Raw genomic sequence first — 23,261 nt, forward strand, 5'->3', positions numbered from 1 at the left:
GAACGGTAGAGCAAAAAAAAAAAAAAAAACGAGGAAAAAGAGAAGCAAGGGAGAAGCGGAAAAAGGGCGAGAGAGCGTGAGGAAGAAAGGAAAAAATCGCTGCCTCAGGATTCCCGCGATGTAGTTGGAATAATTTCGACGTTTGCATGGATGAGGGTGGTACTACCGTCGCTTTCAACCCCTTTCTTTTCTGAACCTTCTTCCCTTCCCCAAGAGTCCTTTTCCGCGGCGTGAATTCGGTGTACCACATGGCGAACTGCGACTGTCATCCCTTAATGCGTACGCGCGCGCAAAGTGCGAAAGTTAAGTCTGAATAATGAATCCGTATGACGCCTGAGGACGAGATGCCTCGTAGATTTTCCCGCTGCGAATCGTTTAAGGTTGATCCTTTCAAGATCCTTTTAAGATGTTCCTTGCAAGTTGCTCAGTCGTTACCTGAATACTGGTAAACCTAGCGCTATCGCGAAAAAAGTATTCGAATGAACATCTGGCGTGGAACATATGCGTCGCGCCGAGATAACACGCTCAAGAATATATATAGAGGGTATTTTAATAGAGATTGAAGTTTTCTCGCACGATGCATGAAAAAAAGATTAGGAATCCTATGTGTTTAACACAAGAAAGATCTGTGCTTTAACTATAAAATAAATTATATAAAAAATATGGAAACAACTTAAAAATTTAGAACTTTCTTGCAAATTTAAATATAAGTTGCAAAAATGAACAAATTATTAAAATAGTAATCGTACAAATTAATAGTTTCATACGATTAACTATAATGAGATTGTATAATGGATGTGAATAGTAAAAGTAAAGGGCACATTTCTTTCTTTTTCTCCCTCCCTCCTTCCCTCTCCCCCCCCCCTCTCTCTTTCGTGCATTTGACAACCGCAAATCCTTCGAAGCTGATCCCTAGATGTTCCTATAAGTTAGTTGGTCGTTATCTACACGGTCGTTTACCTTTCACGGCATATGGGGTGGCTTATTTAGATGATAGTGGATCCATAGTCATAAGTCACGCAACAATAAAGCCGTAAGGTTGTAATATATAATATAATATATGTATATGATACATGATATGAATAATGTTACGACAAAGCATAATTTAATGAACAACATACATTGTGCTATTTTGTGTTACAAATAGAATACGGCAAATGATCTTCCATATTACTGAATTGCTAATATATTTATTATGTTGTAATGTTGAAATGTATGTTGGCGTACATTAAAAACGTCGCATGAAGACAGCGATGTTTACGACACAAAAATATCGCTTTTATTTAATGCTTGTATCGGTTTCTGTAATGTAGAGTTTTTTGCTAAAATTAATTCACGTATATCGATTTAGAATTCGCTAATGTTCACGATGCGCGCGAATAATAACGAATAATAAAATACGGGAAAAAACAGGCGGTTCGTAATTAACGTTAGTCAATACCCCGATGTTTTTTTGCCGTGGAGTTTACCGCCAGAGAAATTACGTACAATAAAAGAATTATGAAAAATGGAACTTAACAACGAGCACATACGATTATATATATATATGAGTAACATGTATTTGATCGCGCGAATCCTCTGCTGTCTCTATCGCATGCTCGCGAATAAGCCTCTCTCATGACGGCCGTCATTCATGTAATTTTGCATGTATGCAAAATCCAGGAAGAATACCTGCAAAAACCGATAATTAAACTGTTGTATCTGTGTGTTCACGTATAACGCACACAATACAAAGGGTATACGACGGCCGTGTATAAGTCGCGTAACACGATTCTTTTCACTAGCCGATATATTTTTACCGTAATAACATAATGTATGCGAACTATACAGAATATTTAGAAAGAAAGGTAATTTGAGAGAAATATGATACGATAATGCAAAATTATTCAACTTTATCATTCGCTGTAAAATAATTTGCTTGATGAATAATAATTTTTTAAAATTATTTTTCTCAAAATTATATTTCGCAAATCAACATAGACATGCAAGTTTCTATATAAAATTAATTACACTATATACACATGTACGTGTTATGTACACATACACATGTTTATTTAAATATGATTATATATATTATTTATTATATTTTATTAGTTTGTTATATGTATTATATTCGCGTTTATTTAAATTATTGTATAAAATAATTAGAAAAAAGTTTCATATAGAGAGCTTAAAATTTCGCACGCGTGTGTATAATGCGCTTCTTCAAGCTGAACAATCAATATTTCACGAAATAAATATTTTGATTATATTTTATCATATCGATGAACGCGAATTTCGGTACAATATCGCGAGAGAATTGTCCTCGATTCGAGAGTTATAGATTGGTCATTGTAGAAATACAGTCGCTGTTTTTCAAACAAACTGCAAATATTGAACCGATCGTACTGACAAGAAAATATAATACAAATTTTTTTAAATAATTATCTATATTTTATCTCGATTTGTAAGATTTTGATAAATCTCGAACTCGCTGTAAAATAATTTGCTTGATGAATAATAATTTTTTAAAATTATTTTTCTCAAAATTATATTTCGCAAATCAACATAGACATGCAAGTTTCTATATAAAATTAATTACACTATATACACATGTACGTGTTATGTACACATACACATGTTTATTTAAATATGATTATATATATTATTTATTATATTTTATTAGTTTGTTATATGTATTATATTCGCGTTTATTTAAATTATTGTATAAAATAATTAGAAAAAAGTTTCATATAGAGAGCTTAAAATTTCGCACGCGTGTGTATAATGCGCTTCTTCAAGCTGAACAATCAATATTTCACGAAATAAATATTTTGATTATATTTTATCATATCGATGAACGCGAATTTCGGTACAATATCGCGAGAGAATTGTCCTCGATTCGAGAGTTATAGATTGGTCATTGTAGAAATACAGTCGCTGTTTTTCAAACAAACTGCAAATATTGAACCGATCGTACTGACAAGAAAATATAATACAAATTTTTTTAAATAATTATCTATATTTTATCTCGATTTGTAAGATTTTGATAAATCTCGAACCTTGCTATTCGATCGGAATGTAACAGCATACTGGACTCGTGATTGGCAGTTTGCGCAAGTTTATTTTCCTAGATACATATACTGCACTCTGTTGGAAAATACAGTTTATTATTGCCGCAAAAGCAAATGCACAGTTGCCGCAAAAAGCGATATATTTTTCGCGAGAATTTAGCACAGTTTCCCGTCGTGTGATGACACATCGTTATTAAAATGTTTTGAAGGGAACGAAACAAACATTCTGTAGCGTTGCTTCGAGGCATATTTATTTCTTCTTATTTACTCATCGATTTTCCTCGCACATCAATTCTTTAACTGATTTAAAAAAATAATTATATATATATTATTACTGCAGACATACGTATGGTGCGTTTCTCGCTGCAAAAATTGTACTTTTCCGCGTTCCTTTCTTTGAAAATCCAACCAATAAAACCATTCGGACGTTGAGAATGAAATTGGCGGCTAAGAAGAAAAATCTAGGTGCTTCTACGACGATCATCCGGCCGTCAATTTCAATATTACTGCTCGCCGCGGTATTCGCAAATAAAGCGGACGGGAACGCCAGTGGAGGAGGTTTAAAATACGGCCGTCTTTAGAGAACGGAAATGCTCGGTTTACTCGCGACTGCGAGACTCTGCGCGCGAAATGGCTTTCCAGCGGCGTAAAAACCAGCCAAGCAAGCCAATCCAGCTTTGAAGAACAACTGCAACGACTGTTGTGAAAAAGCAAGTACAACTGCAGTGCGGAGCCCTCCCTACTGCGACTATGTCGTGGTTCTTTCTTTGTCGCGCTTTTCCTCGTCTCCACCGCGGAGAGTTCCCTAGCCAAGTTCGATTACTTTGCTTCATGAAAATCATACGTCTTGGTCGCTCATTAAGATCGTAAATAAAAAAAAACTGTACTCACAAATAAAGTAGGTAATTACTTTAACTGATTTAATTGTTCGATAATAAATTGTTATGAAGAATTATATCAGCAAACTATATAATATCTTTCGCGCTTATTCACGGAATATATAAATTATATATCGGAGATTTTTCATAACAGAGGGGTATATCCCCAATTTTTTTGAAAAATAAAATTATTTAAAATAAGATATTAAAATATTATATATATATATCTTTTTAAATGAGGTATTAAACGAAATATTAATATTTCTAATGCCTTTTTATCCAAAACGTATAAAAATTGCGTTCTTATGCATCAAATTCGACTATCAAAACATTTTTCCCGTTCCTGTAAAGTTGCGTATTTGGTTTACGCTCTTATGTGATGAAAGCCTCGATATGATATATATATAAAAAAAAAACGATCAAAGAGAGAATGTGAATTTTTAACTTTCATGCACTACTGACGTAAATCCAGCACGTAAATCCAGAGAGTGACAATGTAACGCGTTTAACGCGGGTTCGTGCCTGTAGTGTAGGTGCGTTACAGAATAAGTAATTTGCGACGCACAATGGTTCTGTGCGCGCACGAGTGTATTCTTATTGCTCAGGGGATGAATTTGAGCGAGGGATGAACGCTGGGAAGATGGTTGTTGACACAGCCAACGAAACGAGACGAGGGATGCATTATCAAGCGCCGAAATACGGGGCTCGGGCCCCTTCCGCACGGTTCTCCCGTTCGAGCACGCACAAAATGGGCTCTTACCCTTGGCGAAGTGCAAAGCGGATGCGTATTGACTCGCGACGGTTCTGTAGACCAGATTTCGCATGGGGCGCATACGTTCTCGCGTGAGTATGCGCTATAGAATTAAACACCGTGTGTCGGCAAACTGGTTTCCCGTCCCGTGCCGTTAAGATGTATACAATAGTCATCGTCGCGGATTCTTAAGAGCGTTAAGAGCGTTTAGATGAATTTCCGGAAACGGTGATCAATTGAAGCGACTGTTAAATGCGGAATTGTCACAAACGATTTTCCTACCATTTTGTTTATATTTAATTCTTATATTTGGATTTTCTGGAGCTTTTTCTACGATATTTATTTGTTAACGTATTACATACTCGAGTAATTAGATGATATCTCTGAATTGAGACTTTCTTAAAACAGTGCCTGAATATTATTACAATTGATTTCTGTGCAACGAAAAAATAACGGGAATACACGGTTCACGCTCGAAAACGCTCGCGGATTCTTCGGTAAAGTGGAAAATGATTTATATGCATGCAAGATTAACACGGCGTAAAGAGAGTTCCTTGTTATGCAAGCTGAGCTGCGTTTAAGCGGATTTTATTAAAAATACCTGGGCTAAAAAGATCGCAAAAGGGTAGGAGATTTCTCTTTTTTTTCCCCTTCCCTTTCTCCGGCTACTCTTTCACTTTTGCCCGGAAACGCGCTAATGTAATCCGGGTCGGTGATGATGGTAAAGAGAAAAGAGAAACACTTGATGACTTTAAAATCAACGGGAAGACTGACTGACATCTGTCACAAAGTACAAAAGAATGAATTATTCTTTTGATATATCTATCACGTGCGCAATATTGGTTATTTTCATGCGTGCGAATTGATAATATCAAAAGATAGTCATTTTATTTCGCTGTTATTTTAAAATTTAGTTTTTTCAATTCTGCGAGTTTTAATGCTAATAATCTGCAAATTAATACAATAATCTAAAATATTAATAACTATTTTATCTCGATAGAAGAAAAAGATACTTTGATTACGTTGTAGTCAATGACTAACATTTTAATCAAAGTTTTGTTTAAAAAAAATCCATAAATTTCACTTTTCTTTTTCTTATACGTTTTACTCGATTATCTTCGAGAATTATATCTGGTGTCCACTTTTTCTCCAAGTTGAGTTGCTATAACGAAACGTTTTGATACTAACAAAAAAATGAGCTTGTCAAAGAATCATTCTTGTCAAAGAACAATTCTGCTCTCTTTGTTTCTTTCTTTCTTTTTCAACTCTTCTGGGGTTTTAATTTGTCGTGCAACAGCCTGTATCGCTCAGCCTTATGAAACTCGAGTAGTTTTTCCTAGCACATGGTTGCGCAGCAAAAAGAAACGGACACGCGCTGTAAATACACGAAAGAAACCTCGAAATGGGCGGCATACCGCGAGTGTACTGCATATGAAAGAAAATCGTCGTTTTTCCCAAGTGCTCGTTTAACGAGTTCCCTCGATCTATTCTCCCCAACAAAGTCATTTTGTTATGCGCATAATTAAGCATTCTATTCATAAGTTTTTTTTACAATGTGTGTAATGACGTAATAATTAAATAACGTTTCATGTAAGGATCAAATAAAACTAGAGTACATATTAGAGTTACAATTATACAAACTGTCAAACGGATACCCGTGGAGAATAGGAACCTTGTCAACATACTGTCCAGGAACAGAGTTTCTTTACATGGTCTAGAAACTTAACATTGTTGGACAGTCGTGCACTTACTTGTAAGGAAGAAGCACCGCTGTGAAGTTGATGGCAATGGAGACTCGCGGGCTAGAAGTGATCAGGTACCGGCAACGGATGTTTGGCGGATACAATCCCGGATATCCGGGACTGGCTAGAACGCATCCGTCATGGCAATCCGTATCTTCATACACAGAATCGCATTCTGCGAACAAGAAACAGGAGAAGATGTCAGTAATTCAAAATTCCAGTTCATCTCTTTCTTAATTTTTACATATATAAATATATGATTCTATCAAATTAATTTCATCGTCAAAACAATTTCACTTCTCTATAATACAGAAAAAATATATGAAAAAGAGATTTTATTATATTTATTTTTTTCAATTACAGTATTAATTTGGTGATAAAGAGATGTCAGCAAATAAATGCGTATTTTTAATAACAATAATAATAATAATTTTTAATATTAATTAGAAGTACTTTAATATTAACTCAAATATTTATATATTTTTTCTCATTGTCAGTGAAATTTTTGCTATAAGTTTATTAAGGCGGGTAATCGACGGTTGATAGAGAGAGTACGTCGAACGGCTGTCAGTTAAACAATTAAAGCAACGATCCATCTCAATTTTCAGCAGCTCGACAGACGAGCTCGAATGATTTGCAAAAGATTGAAAATAATTAATACGTCTGGCGGCTGCATGAAAAATTCGAAAAGTGAAAAGTAATTAAACGCGTCAACAGCAACACGAATGACTAAATAAAACGGGCTAACGAGATGCCTAGCATCCAGCTCGTATGATTTTCAATTAATATTTTCGAGAATCGGCCCGAAATACTCTACCAACTATATCGAAATATGTTATAGATTATTCGGTATATACGACCTGTGTTACCAATTTAATCACGGGCCACGAATCCCCAGCATGCGAGCAGTTTGCATTTCCGCTTCGATGATAATTTCTCTCTCTCTATGCAATATAATATAAATCATATTGCTATTTATATAAATATAGGGATTGTGTATGTGCTAAGATATTTGTAAAAGGAAATAATTGCTTTTTAATAATATGTATAACGTCAATTCTTAAAAATATCAAGAAAGACACGCACGCATTTATAATCCATTAATTTTTTACAGATTTTTCAATATATGTAGATCAAGCATCTCTCATAAATAAACATTATGACAATAAATCAAATCTCCGTTAACTATTGATAGCCCCCAATTTTTCGTTAGCGATTTATATGATTTATCGCAAGTCGGGATATCCGTTATTAAACCAATATCCGCATTGTGCGAAAATATTGAAGTTCAAAGCTGTTTTCGAATAGGCAAATCAATGCGTCCGCGACGATTATTGTAATATCCGAACGGTGATTGACAATCCGTTACGCAATTCAATTATTCCACTTTCATAACGTATGCAAACGCGTGATTTCCATAAACGTATAATGAACTCCTATTTATTACTGCCAGCTGCATGCAAATACGAAAAAGGCATTAATATCACTTTAACGTCATAGCGACACATGTGGTTTGTTTAATAGACACTTTTATCGTACTGCAAAGACTTTTGACATGTTACCGCGCGCGCGCGATTCTATTTGCGTTCTGTTTCAGCAAACGGTGTATTTTTTTGCGCGCATGTTACGGTAGATCCATTATAATTTTTTTTTCCAAGAAAAGAACACTCTTGATTGTGTACCACCCTCTTAGTGCTGTTTGCTTAGCTTTATAATTCTAGCGTATGCAATCATCATAATAGCTGGGCCCATTAAGTACGAAGCGTATCCACCTTCGGGCACATAGTTTTCAATTAATAAAATGCCCTTTGCATCTTCCATTTCATTTTACACAAACTCTTTGTCCAGCGCACAAGCATTTTTGCCATAAACAATCCCGTTTTTTTTTTGTTTTCTCTCTTAAAGCGCATAATTTCCTTCGTTTTTCATTCCCTTCTGTGTTCTCGAAGCGTTGTTTTCCGTTTAGAGAACGGATCTTGTTTTGTAGTATTGTTTGAAATTCTTGTAACTGATTAAATTAACTAAAAAAAACACAATAGTGAGCAAATTATTTGATAACAAGTACAAGCTAGTGCTAATTTTTTAGATACGATTCGATCAAGTCGGATGATAATTGGACCGTACAGTTAACGGACATCAATTGTTTAGCTTTAAAAAAATTCCCGAGTTCGTTAATTGTACGTGTAATTGAAAGAGTATTGAGTTTAATTATCCACGCATTAGTTTGCTCGAAAAGTTGCCTCGTTAGCGCGGACAAGGCTCAAACGGGTACACCGGTAGTTGCGTTAATGACATCAAAAGAAAAGTTTCACGACGTTGTTGCAGGATATAAATATAACTAGAACAATATAAATGTTTTTCATCGACTATACCACATTCTCTCTTATAATAGCAAATATATATCTATCAATATATTTAACAATATTAATAAAATATTTTACATGATTTGACAAAAAGATGAACTTTAAGGAAAAATTAATTTTTCAAGAATGATATTCTCCATTACTTTGAAACAAGACTGTGGAGCGCTTCAAGTAAATAAATGTGAAAAAACATTTTCTTTATGCGTGTTAAACATCGTCAGTCAATTTTTTATAAAACGGGCACAATTATCGCGGTGGATAAACGCCGGCAGAGAAACTCACCTCTTGCTCGCGCGTTTAAGATCGCAAAGGTGAAATGCTTTAATGCGGTGACAGAAAAGAGGAGGGAAAGTGAGTCTATGTAAATGCCCTCACAAGACGCGCGAAGACTTTCTTTCGCGGCGCGTCGTAATAAACCCGAGACGGAAGCGTTGCGCAAGGAAAAGAAAAAAAAAAAAAGAAAGGAAAGGATGTTTTTATTCCTTCTGCGCGCAGTTTCCACGCGGAGTTCTCGCGATTCGACAAAATTTTTCCATGGAAAACGGGGAGCAGAGGGGTTCTCCCCTGTTTTATTTTCGCTCTATTCACTCGTCGAAGAAACGCGCGGCGCGATGAGGCGGGAAAGCCACGAAAATTGCATAGGCGTTTGTATGCAGGAGGTAGAAAAAGAGAAAAATAAGCAACGACAAACTTGCAATAAACGCAATTAACTTTTCGACGAATGTCGGTTTGTGAATAAGAGCTCGCGCGCGCGAGCTTTTCTCACATGAAATTTAAATTAAAAGTTTTTTCACAATTTTGTCTATCCAGTGTCCGTTTAAAATCTAATTAGACAGAAATTAGCGTTTCCACATTCTGACAAATATTAACGTAATTAACTACGGCTATAATTTCGTGCGAACAATTTTTACGAAAATTCGCGGACGATCGTTGACCGTTTGACGATACATTTTGTCTTTTAAACGGACAGTAATATAGGAAATCGTGGGAGAACACGGTGAAATGGCGCATGAATATTCGTCTGCGGTGATATTCGTCTCGTATTTCAACGCGAATGTTTGCCGACACGTTTTACTTGCCGGATGGATATTTGCGAATTGGAAAATTAGACGATGCTTGTGTTCCTGTATGTTATATACTATTGAAATAACATGTACAGAGGAGCTATATCGCTAACATTTAATTATAAGTTTATGAAAAACATATTTGAATTTATTAAAATGTAATTTAAACAAATAGCTATTTATTTATTTGAAATCATATATTCCTCTCAGCTTTTCTCTGTTTCTGTTCTTTTTCTCTTTCTGTATTAATTTTCGTCATAACTTACTGATAATTATGAGAATAATTTATAATGCTCTTGATATATTATACATAAATAAGTCAAAATCTACTAGAATTTCAGTAAAATCGTACGTAAGCGCGCCAAGATCTGTGCTGGAATTTCAGTGGAATAATCCATCTTAAATGCACTAGCTAAGAGCACTTCTCTTGTAAGTGTAGTTTACGTGATCGTGCGATTGTACAAATAGAAGGGAGAGAAATAGAGTGACCAAGTGGTAGCACAAGCTTGTAGATTGGTCGGGTTTCTTACCGGGTTTCAACCGACCGCTTTGTCAATCGAGCAACATCTACTTTATCTTTCGATCCCTTACATTTCTTATCCGGAGATGCCCAGTTCTACCTCTATATTGATCTGATATCTTAAATACTTTCTAGTCTAATAACGGAGCAGATAAATAAATGCAAGAAAATTTTAAAATAATTAATTTTAAAATAATTAATATAAACAAATCAAATTTAGTTTAGTTTAAAGACAAAAATATTTTATATATAAATGTAGCTCATTCTTTTATAATATTATGCATAAAGAATCATCAGCACACATTATTCCCAAAAATAATATTCTTTTTAGACAAAAAAATCCTTTCATCACTATACAATAACTCTCTCTCTTTCTTTCTCTTTCTCTTCTTATATAAATCACCTCGGTCAGTTTCTTCCGAGCGGGTGATAAATTCGAGAGCGGTAGAGCCAACTTCCCTCCTCCAGCGAGAGCGCGCGCGCGCGCGGAGGGGTGCGTAAATGCATGTGTGGGAAAACTGAAAGTGCGAGAAGGAGAGCTGGAGCCAGATCGAGCGGTAAGACTGCGGATCGTCTTTCCACCCACGATTGATCTGTTTGTCAATCGGGCGGCGCCATCGCCCCTTCTCTCTTTTTTCTCTGTATATAAACGGGCTGCCTTTCACTCTTCTCTCAAGAGCACACTCTTTTCCTCCTACACTCCATGTCCTTGCCCACCGTTCGTGCCTTTCGCACGTTTCCCAATAGGACGAGGGTCGGGACCGTGTGCCAACGTCAAAAAAAGACCTCTCTCATCCGGATGGCGGAGTGGCAGTCACGTTTCCCGGTCGTACGTACTGCGCATATGGATTGCCGCGGCCTTCTCTTCGAGGATAATCGAGAATCGTTGTCGTCTCGTTACAATCTCACCGTGCAGAGGGATGCTTTCAAAGGGGTCTTTGCTTTTACCGTTGTTGCGCGAAGATCCGTCTTCGCGCTTCTCGCGTTTTCTCGTCGCGCTCTTTTAACACGCGATCTTTCCAGTCGCTCTGCCTCACGAAAGAAATTGCTGATTGCTGTATTACACGTTATCTGAGATTTACGAGACGCGTGATCATTGTACGATCGTTCAATGGCGCGTTTAGGATACTTTGAAATGCGCTGGTTCTTTGTAATATATCGTCGTAAAATCAAATTTATGTAATAAGCAAATCTAGAGAAATTGAGAAAGAAATATGTATTAATAAATATGAAAATTCCATAAAAATATACGTTATAAAAATAGTTCCCTGTTTTCTTTTTCTTTATAAATTTAAAGCTAATAAATAATAAATACCAAAAATAAATACATCCGATTAAGCGTACATAATTATAACTTACGCACACATGTAATATAAATGTTATAAAATAAAGCTGAGAGAAAAAAATGTGCAAGCTAAGTGCTTTTTTCAGCATAATAAGAAATAAAATAATGAATGCGTTCCTGCATATTTTTTGTTCTTCGCAATTTCGGCGTTGGTTGTTTGCGAATGAGATATATGTTTCCCGGGGTGACGCGGCAGGTCAAAGAACTCTGGTATGTCATTACATAATATTACTAGACACGAAAGTTCAAGATACATATACACAAAACTTTTCTCATAAGAGCGTAGCGCAATTTTTTTAAAAGGGCTTTTCAATTTTCTCTCCAACTTACACAGCATAGCCACGAAAGCGAAAGATCCACTGTGTGATTAAATAGTAGTCAATAATCGATTGTAAATAATGCAGATCTCTATAAATAATGCATTCGTATCGTTAGGAAAATTTATAATGAAACATAAATTCAATTTAAATTTCAAACTGCCTATCTTGCACTTGTCTGATATTTTTCACTAAGGAAAGTGTCGGGAGTAGCATCATAATATTTTATCTTAATCATTTCAAGATAAAATAATTGATTTTTACGACGTAGTCGATCACAGCGGAGATTAGAAATGCGTTTCAAGATAGAGATCGCGCAGTCGTCCCGGGGAAGGATCGATACTCGAGATTTAATTAATTTTAGATCACGATTGTTAAATAGTTTCGAAGCCAAATAGTTTTCTATCTTCGTTTAAAGCACGGACCGCACTTAAGCTCGTATAATTTTCGCTCTAACTAGATAGAAATTACCCTTCCGCGCTTTTGCAAGTAAATTTATGCATTTCTTAATTACTCTTTTTTTATAATTTGCTGATCACATCAGCCCGATTTCAAAATCATTATCGCGAGCGAGGGTATTCGAAAGCTATGTCATTCTCATAATTTACCTAGGTTTCTTCCTGAGTGAAAGAAGCATACATTCCATAGCCTGTAGACGTTATAAACCGTTTCTCTCTTCGCCGTTTCTTCGTTTGCTTTTTTCATCGTAATTTTTTGATTTTTTTGCTATGAATTTTGCAGACGATACGCGCTAGAAAGGTCTGGCGTTCGTTAACGTACGCTTTAATCGAGAAGGGCAACTGAGTTAGTGTGTAGTAACTCAATTCTACATGCAAAACGCACGTCGATAATTTGCGAATATACTACAAAGTTTACGCTTCAGCAAGTTAGTTAAATAGTTTGTTTTCGTTCCTACGCGGAACGTTCTTTTCGAAAAAACCGAGTGAAATCGCTCCATTAAATCATTCATGGAAATATTCATGCTTTATGATTCACAAAAATATTGCGAAAAATGTTTTATTTGCTGAAAATCTACGAAAAAATGTCACTCCACATTTCGTGAAAAGGATTGCAAGCTAAAAAGTAACATAATTGTGCCTGTATATCACGAAAAATTTACTTTTGTAGCTTGTAAAGCTTTCATGTAGATGTTAAGAAAATTTTTATCTGCAATATAGATTGTGTGTCTGCGGGACGTGTTGAACATTCTGCGTGATAAGACATATCGCGGAGGAGTAATTTACAAGAAGATGAAGTTACTATCATGGGGGAGACGATAGTGAACTAGGTTGTTGACGTAGTTTAAGCAATAGTCTATGGTAGAAGCTGTCCGAACCAGGATGTGTTAGTGAACCAGGCGATCAAGTTTACGCAGCACCAAAATCTCACTTGTCGAACAGATTACCACATGATTGCCTCGTGACTTTAATGTGTCATCGATTTTGCGATTTCAAACGTTTTATTGTTTTATAATATAAGATATTAGTATTACAGAAATATGTACAAATATTAATTTTTTTTGCTCTTCAGCGGAGGAAATTTTAAAATCTCTCTCTGGTTTTAACATTATCAGCTTCTCAATTGAAATAATCGTAATTCTATAGAAAATTAGTTACGAGTATTGCTAAGAAAAAAAGTAGAAAAATATTCCTTGGAAGCATCTTTATCGAATAATGCAGGTTATAAAATCCAGTGTGTGAGAAATATATATTATATTATAATACATTAGAGAAACCGTGCGTTAAAACGTAACATAATTTAATTTTCTATTGCAAAAGAGAGAGCTAAACATCTTACCGGTGTTGTTAACGGGATGTCCGCCCCTCACCGGCCAGCCGACGGACGTGCTCGCTTTGGACGAGAAGCTGAAGTAGGCCAGGAACTGGGACCGAGTCGTGTTCTCGTTTATTCTGAAACACGCGCGTTTACGTATATGTAAGTGTGCTGCAACTCATAGTACGCGCACCGGATTTTATTCGCTACGACAATAAAAGAAAATATTAGCGTGATAAATTACTACGGGTCACCTACGTCGGAGCTGTATGCGCCTTCTGCATGCCTCGTCTACCGTCTACTACCTATGCTGGTCACGGTATTTATGACGAGATCTTGGCTCACGGCAGGCAAATTTACGGATTCTTTCAAAGTGATATATAGCAAATAACCACGGGACCCGATGTAGTCGCGCGATTTATCGCGGCCTGTTCTTGCCATCATTTTGCATACGGCTCGTAAATCATTGATGTACGCTTTTATTGACGGGCCGGACTTGCTTTACGAGCCGGACATCACGCCGTTTTTACCGATATAATCCGTCAGTAAAAAGGCCTTTCAAACGAGCTTCAAGAAATTCGGCAGATATATAATTCACGATGAGTAACGATGGTATAACCATGGATATAACCATTTGTCAGCTATTATAAATCGATAATCGCTTATTTACTTATATCTCGTACCGCAATATGCAAATGACAGATTTAATAACATATTGTAATAGCTTGTCCAGTCACTATTGTATAATTATGTGTATGTTATCATGTTTAAAATTTTTTAAATTATTTTTACGAAAAGAAATATTCATTGTATTGATTTTCGTGCGTGATCATTAATTTTTTGATTTCGCAAAAAACATTCGATTGATACTAAATCGATCTTTGAGATAATGCAAAATCTTGCTGAGATATCTGCGTATTGAACTAGAGCGCATTTCAAATGCGCTCTAGTTCAATACGCCATACTAGTGTCAATATGTCATTGCACAAAGTGCGAAACACTTGCTAACAACTCGGACACGCGAAAGTTTCGTTGTCGCAAACGGCTATAAGTCTCGAAACTTTTTCTTGTAGATGACAGGAAAGTTATATATTTCGCGAGAACTCGCCCCCTCAATGAAGGAACATCAGCGCGATGTTTTCTCGAGATTGATCAAATGTCCATCGAGAACCGAGGGTATCGTTTGTCGCACTTGAAAACTATTTAGAAAGCTGACAGAGTGTATCGAATATCCAAACTTTGGATAGTTGTTGCAAAGAAATTCCGAGCCTTGTGAGAAACTTCGCGCATGTCAATTCGCCTATAATAGTATGATCAGGAATTGCGATGGATACTTATACTTAATCGTCTAAGATTATTTAAAAAATTAAATCATACAAAATACAATTGTCGGATTGTATGTGTAAAATTAATTATTAAACACATATCTAAAACAAACTTTAATCGCGAGAAAAAATAATTTTCTTATTTTTTTTTTTTAATATTTTTGTTCACCTATGTATAAATAAATTTAGCAGTTTATCCTGCTAGTATTATTAAAGATCTCTCGAGTAGTTTATGCATATTCTTTAATTTCCTATTCTTAGAAGATTATGCTTAACGAACCACCGTCGCAACACTTGAAAAATCGTGTCCGTTGTCAAAGTACAATCAATTTACCGCCTCAGGATCAATTTTGCGGACCGAAGATCACGGTGAATGTAAGTCAGAAATTGGCGCGGAGAAGCTGAGAAAACTTTATTTTAGCGGGGAGGGTGCCATCGCGGCAGAAGACGCCTCTAATTCGATTATTTAGTTAGGTCAGGTTGACTGTAGTCGAATTATATAGCGTCAGCTGGGACCAAAGATTATTCGGAGCACTCGTGACTCTCCTAATTGTATTTACTTACTATAAATCTCCTACCTTCATCAACCGCGTGTTTGATTAGCTGCCAATTCGGCGGTCACCTCCCCCCCCCCCCCCCCAGTTTCGCGGTGCGTTCCGAAACTTGCGCCATCTCCGGCTACTAATAATGTCACCAGTACTTACGGTAATTTACGGATTAATGGGAACGCTTGAACTTACACTGAGTTTCAGCCACTTCTCAAAGATCGATTGGGGTCTATCGCTCGATGTTATATGCGGTTTATATGGACTTTCATACGTTCAAAATCGGAATGTTCCATTAGACGATCCCAAGCTACCCTGAAGGGTTTTTATTGACCTTCGTATATTTTATAAGCACATGTAAGTTGAAATATCAATGTGCATTATGTAATACGGGCTTATCATAACTGTATTGGCATTAATAATCTCGCTTAGATTCCGTTAGATAATATAAAAGATTCATTATGATAAATATTATTATAATCAACAATTTAGAAACTGTATCTCTTTATGTGCTTTGCCTAGTATATCTATATATGCGCGCGTACTAATACAAGGCATGCACTTTGCGGGGGACTCTGTAAAATGTTATATCGATCGCGGTAGGACGGGGATTGCCTCTCAAAGAAAGCTGAGGTTAAGCAAATCCTCGGCACGATGAAAGAAGATGGCCGTAATCCCAGCGGGGGTTTACGAAGATTAGGATGCAAATTTTGGAAAGCATTAGACGAAAGCGTTCGGCGGCGTTTCCTTGGCGAAAGCAAAATCCTTTTCGGCATCTATCAGGGACGTTAAACCGATTCAGTATGCCATTAAAGTAGGTTTATTCGCCGTGGACGGCAAGTCGATGGCCACGTTATGGCGAAACCGCGCGTAAATTTCTACGCAGATGCCAGCGAGAACCATGAGATGGAACTTATAAAGTTCCATGAAGCGAAATGCGAAGCGTGCCTTCGAGGGTTTCACGAGCACGGAATCACAATTTGTTCGCGACTCGGAGGAAAATTTCCGTCCCCCGGCTGAAAAATACAGAAGAATTTTACCGTACGCAGGGATTTTAATCGTAGACGATAAACTTTACTGCGCATATTATGAAATGGCTGTTGTCAAAGAAACGTCATATGTCTTACAACAAAGCCCTGGGCTGTCTTTGTAATTTCCTAAACAAAGCTATGAAATTACGCAATTTTTATTTTTTTAATATTATAATTATATTGATTATAATATTATTTTAAATACTCTAAACGTGCAATATGTGTTTTGTAATTATCAAGGCTCAATTAAAACATTTACTGAATGTTTGTAGCTAAATCATAATTTTATTATTTTTGTTATATTATATTAAGTTTATTCAAGCACGTTAGCTCATCTACTCGAGAATTCTTTGTTATCGCAAAGATCTTACATTTTAAAATGCCGCGGAAATACGAAAATACGAGAAAAACTCGGTGATGGCATGGAGATTAAAATGTAAATTTTTGCAGCTTATTGTCAGTAATAATTTCCGAGAAAATCGAGGAACACTTTTCACTCATAATTTTCCAAACATTAATTTTCATTAATAAAATAGAATAAAATAAAATCTGCGCTGCCCGAAATTCATATGCGCTGCATTATTGCGATATACTATTACTCTAGAATCTAGAAAGTATATGCAAAGAAAAAAAGTTTACGGAAACGCGCGCGTTTACTAGGCAACGCTTAATGAAGGTTAGATGCACTTCCGTCTGCAACAAAAAGTTGACAAAGGAGTCACTGGGCCCTTAACTCTGTGCAGAAAGAAAATAGAAAGCTTTTTATTCGTAAATAAAAGAGAACGAAGAAGGTAAAAATATAGTGCGGTTGAGAAATGGACTTTCGTCTTTTGCAATATAAACCTATGCACGAAGTCAGTGAGAAAAGTAGAGAAACAGAAAATAGACTCGCTGCTCTCGAACAATAATGAAACACGTTGATATTGGGATTTGTACTTTTATGAATCAATGTATGCTTTTATTATGTTACGTCGCAAGAAGTCGCATTAAGCAGAAACGTCTTGCTTTACGACGATATTGGACGCGATAACTATTTTTATGCTTTAAAATCGAAGTTCAATCACATCGTCGTGAAAACTTTCATGACAAATATATTTTTGATAATTTTCTTCAAAATTAATATTTGAATATTTCCATATTAAATTACCCGAAATAGCTATCTGCTGGCTAATAGCAAAGTCTGAAACTTATAAAGTATATTTTTCACGCTTATATAGTCGTTCGTTTGAAAGAGTTCGACCGCTGTCGTTGCAAACGTGTGGATTTGTCCAACAGACTCGACGTTCTTTTACTCGGAGAACAAAATTAAGAAGGAGTCGGGACGCGGTCGGGTCCAGTAAAAGGTTTGCCAGTTCGTTACTGTAACGAACTTCTTCCCACGATCTGATCCGAATTCCGATCATGTTGGAAACCTTCGAAAATAAACTTTTCACAGGCCATCGTATTTGCACTGCTCTGGGAATCTATAATGTCATCCAAAAAAAAAAAAAAACGATATTGCAAACAGAAAATTCGCTTAAATTATGTGTATGATAAAATAGATGATATTTGTGATAATTAAAAAATTATATCAACAGCATTGAATTGAATTCTTGTTTTCGAAATGCAATTCCGAGTAAGTTGCAGGAAACAATGAATATGTAATATAGAAAAATAATATAAAAATAATACAGTTACGATAATAAGTATAAGGAAAATATAAAATAACGTGCGAGAAAATAAATTGTAGATATATGATGCATAAGAAGAACAATTTGTAAGTATATCATGGGCAACTATTATGATTAAATTCTCTCCCCAACGCAGTGCACAGTTCGGTGAACCGTGCACGAATCGGCCAACCTTTCGTTCATCCGCTTATTGATTCCATTTGCGTTAATAATCCTTTCCCGGCGCACCAAATTAGCCGATTATTATATTTAATTTTTAAAGCTTATTATCTTGATAATTGGCCCACTAAAATTCATTTTATTTGAAATATAATGCATTTTGTATCGGAACTTTTGCGCGTATAATCATGATCTAAACGATCGGCGCGCAAAAACACTTAACTTGAAGCACGCAACTTGAAAATTTTCAACACGCTATCATGTGATGATCCGCCGTGGCATTTATCATGAATTTCGGCTGCCATTGCATTGTCGATACATTCGAGTTGCCAGAAATATGCTGCGCAATTAAAGCAAATTACAAAATATAGTTTCATAACCGTCCTCGTGTACGCGTAATTAAAAGATACTTAATAGTTTTCATATTTTGAATTTTGCAGAATATTGCGTGATACCGCGGTAACTAAGTAATTATGGTACGTCGTTCTCGGAATACTTATGCGATTAATTTTGCTCGATGAGTGAATACTTTGAAACATTGCGAAGTACAAAATATCGCTCACCTGTAATAAATTTTTCCTTAACTTAAAATATGAAAAAAATGCCATTAAACATAACACGCATTTTCTAACTATAATATACAATAATATACATATTCATCAACCATATACCATATTCTCGATTTTGTTACTTTTAAGAGATTTTGTTTCTAAAAATTTTTGAAAATTTTATTTCATTGTGTTTAACCGCGTTAGCGCTAGATTCGCGAATATTTCACATGAGAATACAGTACCGCAACCGCACGCAATTTATTGGTAATTGATAGTAGTACGACCAAACGACTCGAACAGCATGGGGCGAGTGATAAATATTGTATATATTTTGTGGTCTCGTTCTTCATTGGCATAGATTTACAAATTGGAAATAGTTGTGCAGCAACAAAAACTCGACTTTATGACTACGATTACGAGACAGACACCGTCTGCTCGTTATATCTTTTTTTATTTGATTTAATTCTCTACAAAACATTTATTTCCTTTGAAATAGCCAAATTTTTGCGTGAGTCTCTTCATGGACACATGTTCACTTCCGATTATATAAGTTATGTCAGACAAAAATGAGAAAGAGAGAGAAAGAAAGAGAGAGAGAGAGAATGTAAAAAATAAAAATTAATTCCTCTTTGGATTCAATTAAATCATTAAATCAAATATTTGTAAATACAATTAAGCCTTATTTTTCATATGCAAGTGAAAACTTTAGACTTTTTATTAATTTCTTATTATTAAATTTAAATTTGTCTACTCAATATTTTACTATATTACACGAATCACTGTTGCCATAAATATACGATTTGTAACATGAAGAAATATAGCGAGCACGAAAAGGATCACTATCTGTCATCCTCGAAAGGCGCTAGATGCGTTTTAGGACATGACAGAGCGCGCGGCCGGGTGTAAAATCAATTTTCTCATGGGGCACGTCTTTTCTGGGATTACAGAACACTTCGACAGCCGCTTGGCGTGGCAAAGTAAAAGTTGCGGATCGAAAGCTCTGCCTCGGATGTAAAGGAAATAAACGAAGCGACATGGGCGCGAGAGGAAGCGTGCGAGACGGTTCTAAAGCCGATAGGGGAGAGGTACAGAAGGTAAGAGAGAAGAAAAAAAGAGAAAAAAAAATAAAGAGAGAGATTGATTGGGTAGTAGCTCCGTGGAAACGTTTCTTCATCCTTTCTCGAATCGCATGTATTTCCTCGTGGCAAATGCATGCGCGCATAGCCCGAACTCGAGGAAGCATAAGTACTCGCCGATCTGACGTCGCAAAACGTTTAAGACGCTGAGAATGACAATGAAACGGAAAGCGGAAGATAGCTACGCGAAAATGTGGTCGATCGGTGAATAAGTTTTTGTACAAATGACACATAGCTTTGATGCTTTGTGCGATTGCTCTTTCTCAACTGACATTGTCGAGCTCGGTCTTGTCGACACTCGGCATTTTATCGCCGAATCTATTTCCTATGTATATGCGATAGCTTGGGGATTGAATCAATAATGTTTTGCGAAAGAATGCATTTCATATCGAGAAGAATCCCCCGGTACGAAAAGTATAAAGATTATTCTGCACGATTTTCGCAGGTACTTCAAGACATGATACATTGTTGTATGATATATCAGTTTCCATTTTTAATCGTATTGTTATGAAATCTTGCGCGTTAAATGGGTTGCATATACCCAAACGCTATTCAAGCCAGAATAGTCGAAACGTAACTCATAATCGACACGATAACAAATGTTCATCTATCACAAACTAAATAAAAAAAAAAAATAATTTCATTCATATCAACAACTTTCAATGTTCTATTAAATATTATAAACGTGAAGAAAATTATTTCGCGTTATTATTTGCACGAGAGAGAAAAAGATTTATTTTCAATATTTTAGTTATTTTCTTTTAGAATGGATAAATCTTTTTGCGGCACAACTTGAAGAAAAAAAAAAGGAAAATAAAAATACGCAAGGCGATCGCGGAAGGCGTTCTATAAAGCGAACGAAGGAAGAAACGAGAAATGTGTGTCGGAAATTCGCGTAGACGGAGCAGCAAGGTTAAAAGGGAGGCCCTGTCAGAAAGCTTCGCCGCGCTCTCATGCGATAGAGCACTTGCAAATCCATGTTTCTCGGCAGAATCTCACGTTGCGTGTGGATAAACGTTCCCTTTGCCGTAACCGTATATTTCCAGACGAATGTAAGCATCGAAGCGAGTGCGCGCGATCGAAAGAGAGATACTTATGCGCCGTAACCTCCTCCTCCTCCTCCTCCACCTTCTCCGTACGTTGGCCCTCCCCGTGGGGAAACGTAAATACTAAAATATTTTCCTGAAGCTCTGGAAATACTCTCCGAATAGACGAGACGTAACTGTCTTTGCGCGCTCGTACAAACTTGAGTACAAAAGCAAGTCCGCGCCATTCTCGAATAATGCGAGTAGTTAAACTATATCGCTTAGATTTAATTATAGTATGTAAATTCATTTGAGATAAAAAAACATAATCCAGTCATTTCCGGTTTTCTTCTTAAATAATTTAATTGACGATTAAAAATATTTGTAATTCTATTTCTATATTTTAAAGTAAAATTATACGATGTCTTGCTTTTTTTATTTAAAAATCTGCAAAATGCAAGAATAATTCGATTCAGTTTCGATTTAATTTATTAGCGAGGTAGGTGAATCTCTTTAAATATTTATGAAATATTCCTATCTAGTAAGAAGCGATAGAATGTTGAAAGTTAAAAGAGTGCGACGGAAAGACGATTCAGATGAATACAAAGGATAAGTTGAAGAGCGCGGAGGCACGCGAGAAATTCAGGAAAATTTGGGTAAAAAATCGCGGAGAAACTGCGCCATCGTACCCTCACGCGAGTACGTACACGGCGTCTGTGAATACTCCTTCATTCTTCCTCGATGCTACCATAAATCCATATTGCAGCGAAGAATCTCGAATGTACGTGCATAACACGTCTCGCTCTGAGCGAACCGGAAGTACCGACGCGATGCCAGAAACGACGAGGGGAGTTTACATTTCGATCGCGTCGAGCAGGGGAAAATAAAATTTCTCGACAAACGAAATTCTCTCCGCGCGCACGAATATAGATACGGGCGTGTTATTGTCGATGTCAAAAGAAATGGAGAGAGAAAAAGAGAGAAGAGAGAAAGAGAGAGACAAAGAGAGATTGCGCAAAGTCCGAGAAAATCGCAAAATCAGTTTTCCATGTAAGTCGGATTGCTGCTTATCGCGCACGAGTCAGTTTTATATCCGCAATGGACAATGATGATGATGTACTCCAAGTTTTGATACATCTCAATAAAGTTTAACTAAAACGCATTTGATATCTCTTCATTCATATCTGTGATAATAATAATATATAAGTATAATATATATCAATGTCACACATAAAAAAGAGCATTTTTTGTAAAGTACATTTTAATTTTAAATTTTATTAGTACAAGTAAATTTCTACAACTCTGATACAAATTACAGTGTTACTAAAAATCCACGGACTTTGATACACGATAAAAATTTTATCGTTTCGCCTAAGCTGTATGTGTGAATTCGCAAGAGTAGGAAGGTATTTGTCATCGCCAATACCAAATGAGAAAAAATATCGTCGGGAAAAGATACTATGAAATGTACCGTAAAGCGTTTTCCTCGTTTTATGGCCCGTCCTATTTCATATTTTTGCCCACTGTACAACAGCAGCGTGAAAAAAAGTTTAATACCTCTCTCGAGAGATCTTATTTTTCATCACTGCAAAAGTATTGATCTAAACTTCCACTCTGCGCGTTTCAAAAATTGTCAGGTTAAAATATGAAGTTGTTGGCAAGCGCATTAACGTTACGCTGTAAAAGAACAACAGCCGCAAGGGAGAATTTTTCGATTTTTCATCAAGTTTGCAAACTAGAAAGTATAAGTATGATAAATTATATATATCACCTAGAAAAGCAAGTTATAAATAATCATATTATGTTATCTAAATCAAATAAGTTTGTGAGTTTTCTTAAATCTTTCTTTTTTGAATCACGTAGACCATGTTACGCATCGCGTTCACGTACGAGCCATCGTCACGTATATATGCTGTAAGTATTAAGAGGGTGTAAACGATTCTAGCACGTAGACGAGTTCGTGCACTTAAGGTATTAAGGCGATGGACCAACGTGCGTGAAAATTGATATCTT

The 23,261-nt window shown here is 36.1% G+C and overlaps 1 protein-coding gene across 6 annotated transcripts in view; it reads right to left on the minus strand.

Annotated features, from left to right (window-relative positions):
* Positions 1-23,261, minus strand: part of LOC115239534 — a 226,794-nt gene that overhangs the window by 62,552 nt on the left and 140,981 nt on the right. For all 6 annotated transcript variants that reach the window (XM_029814102.1, XM_029814100.1, XM_029814104.1 and 3 more), the window contains 2 exons: positions 13,831-13,943; positions 6,434-6,599 (listed from right to left, as the gene is read on the minus strand). In XM_029814102.1, coding sequence (XP_029669962.1) covers positions 6,434-6,599; positions 13,831-13,943 — 279 coding nt within the window. The remainder of the gene's footprint in view (positions 1-6,433; positions 6,600-13,830; positions 13,944-23,261) is intronic.

The sequence above is a fragment of the Formica exsecta genome, unplaced genomic scaffold (genome assembly GCF_003651465.1).
Source record: "Formica exsecta isolate Colony F162 unplaced genomic scaffold, ASM365146v1 scaffold385, whole genome shotgun sequence".
Taxonomy (NCBI): Eukaryota; Metazoa; Arthropoda; class Insecta; order Hymenoptera; family Formicidae; genus Formica; species Formica exsecta.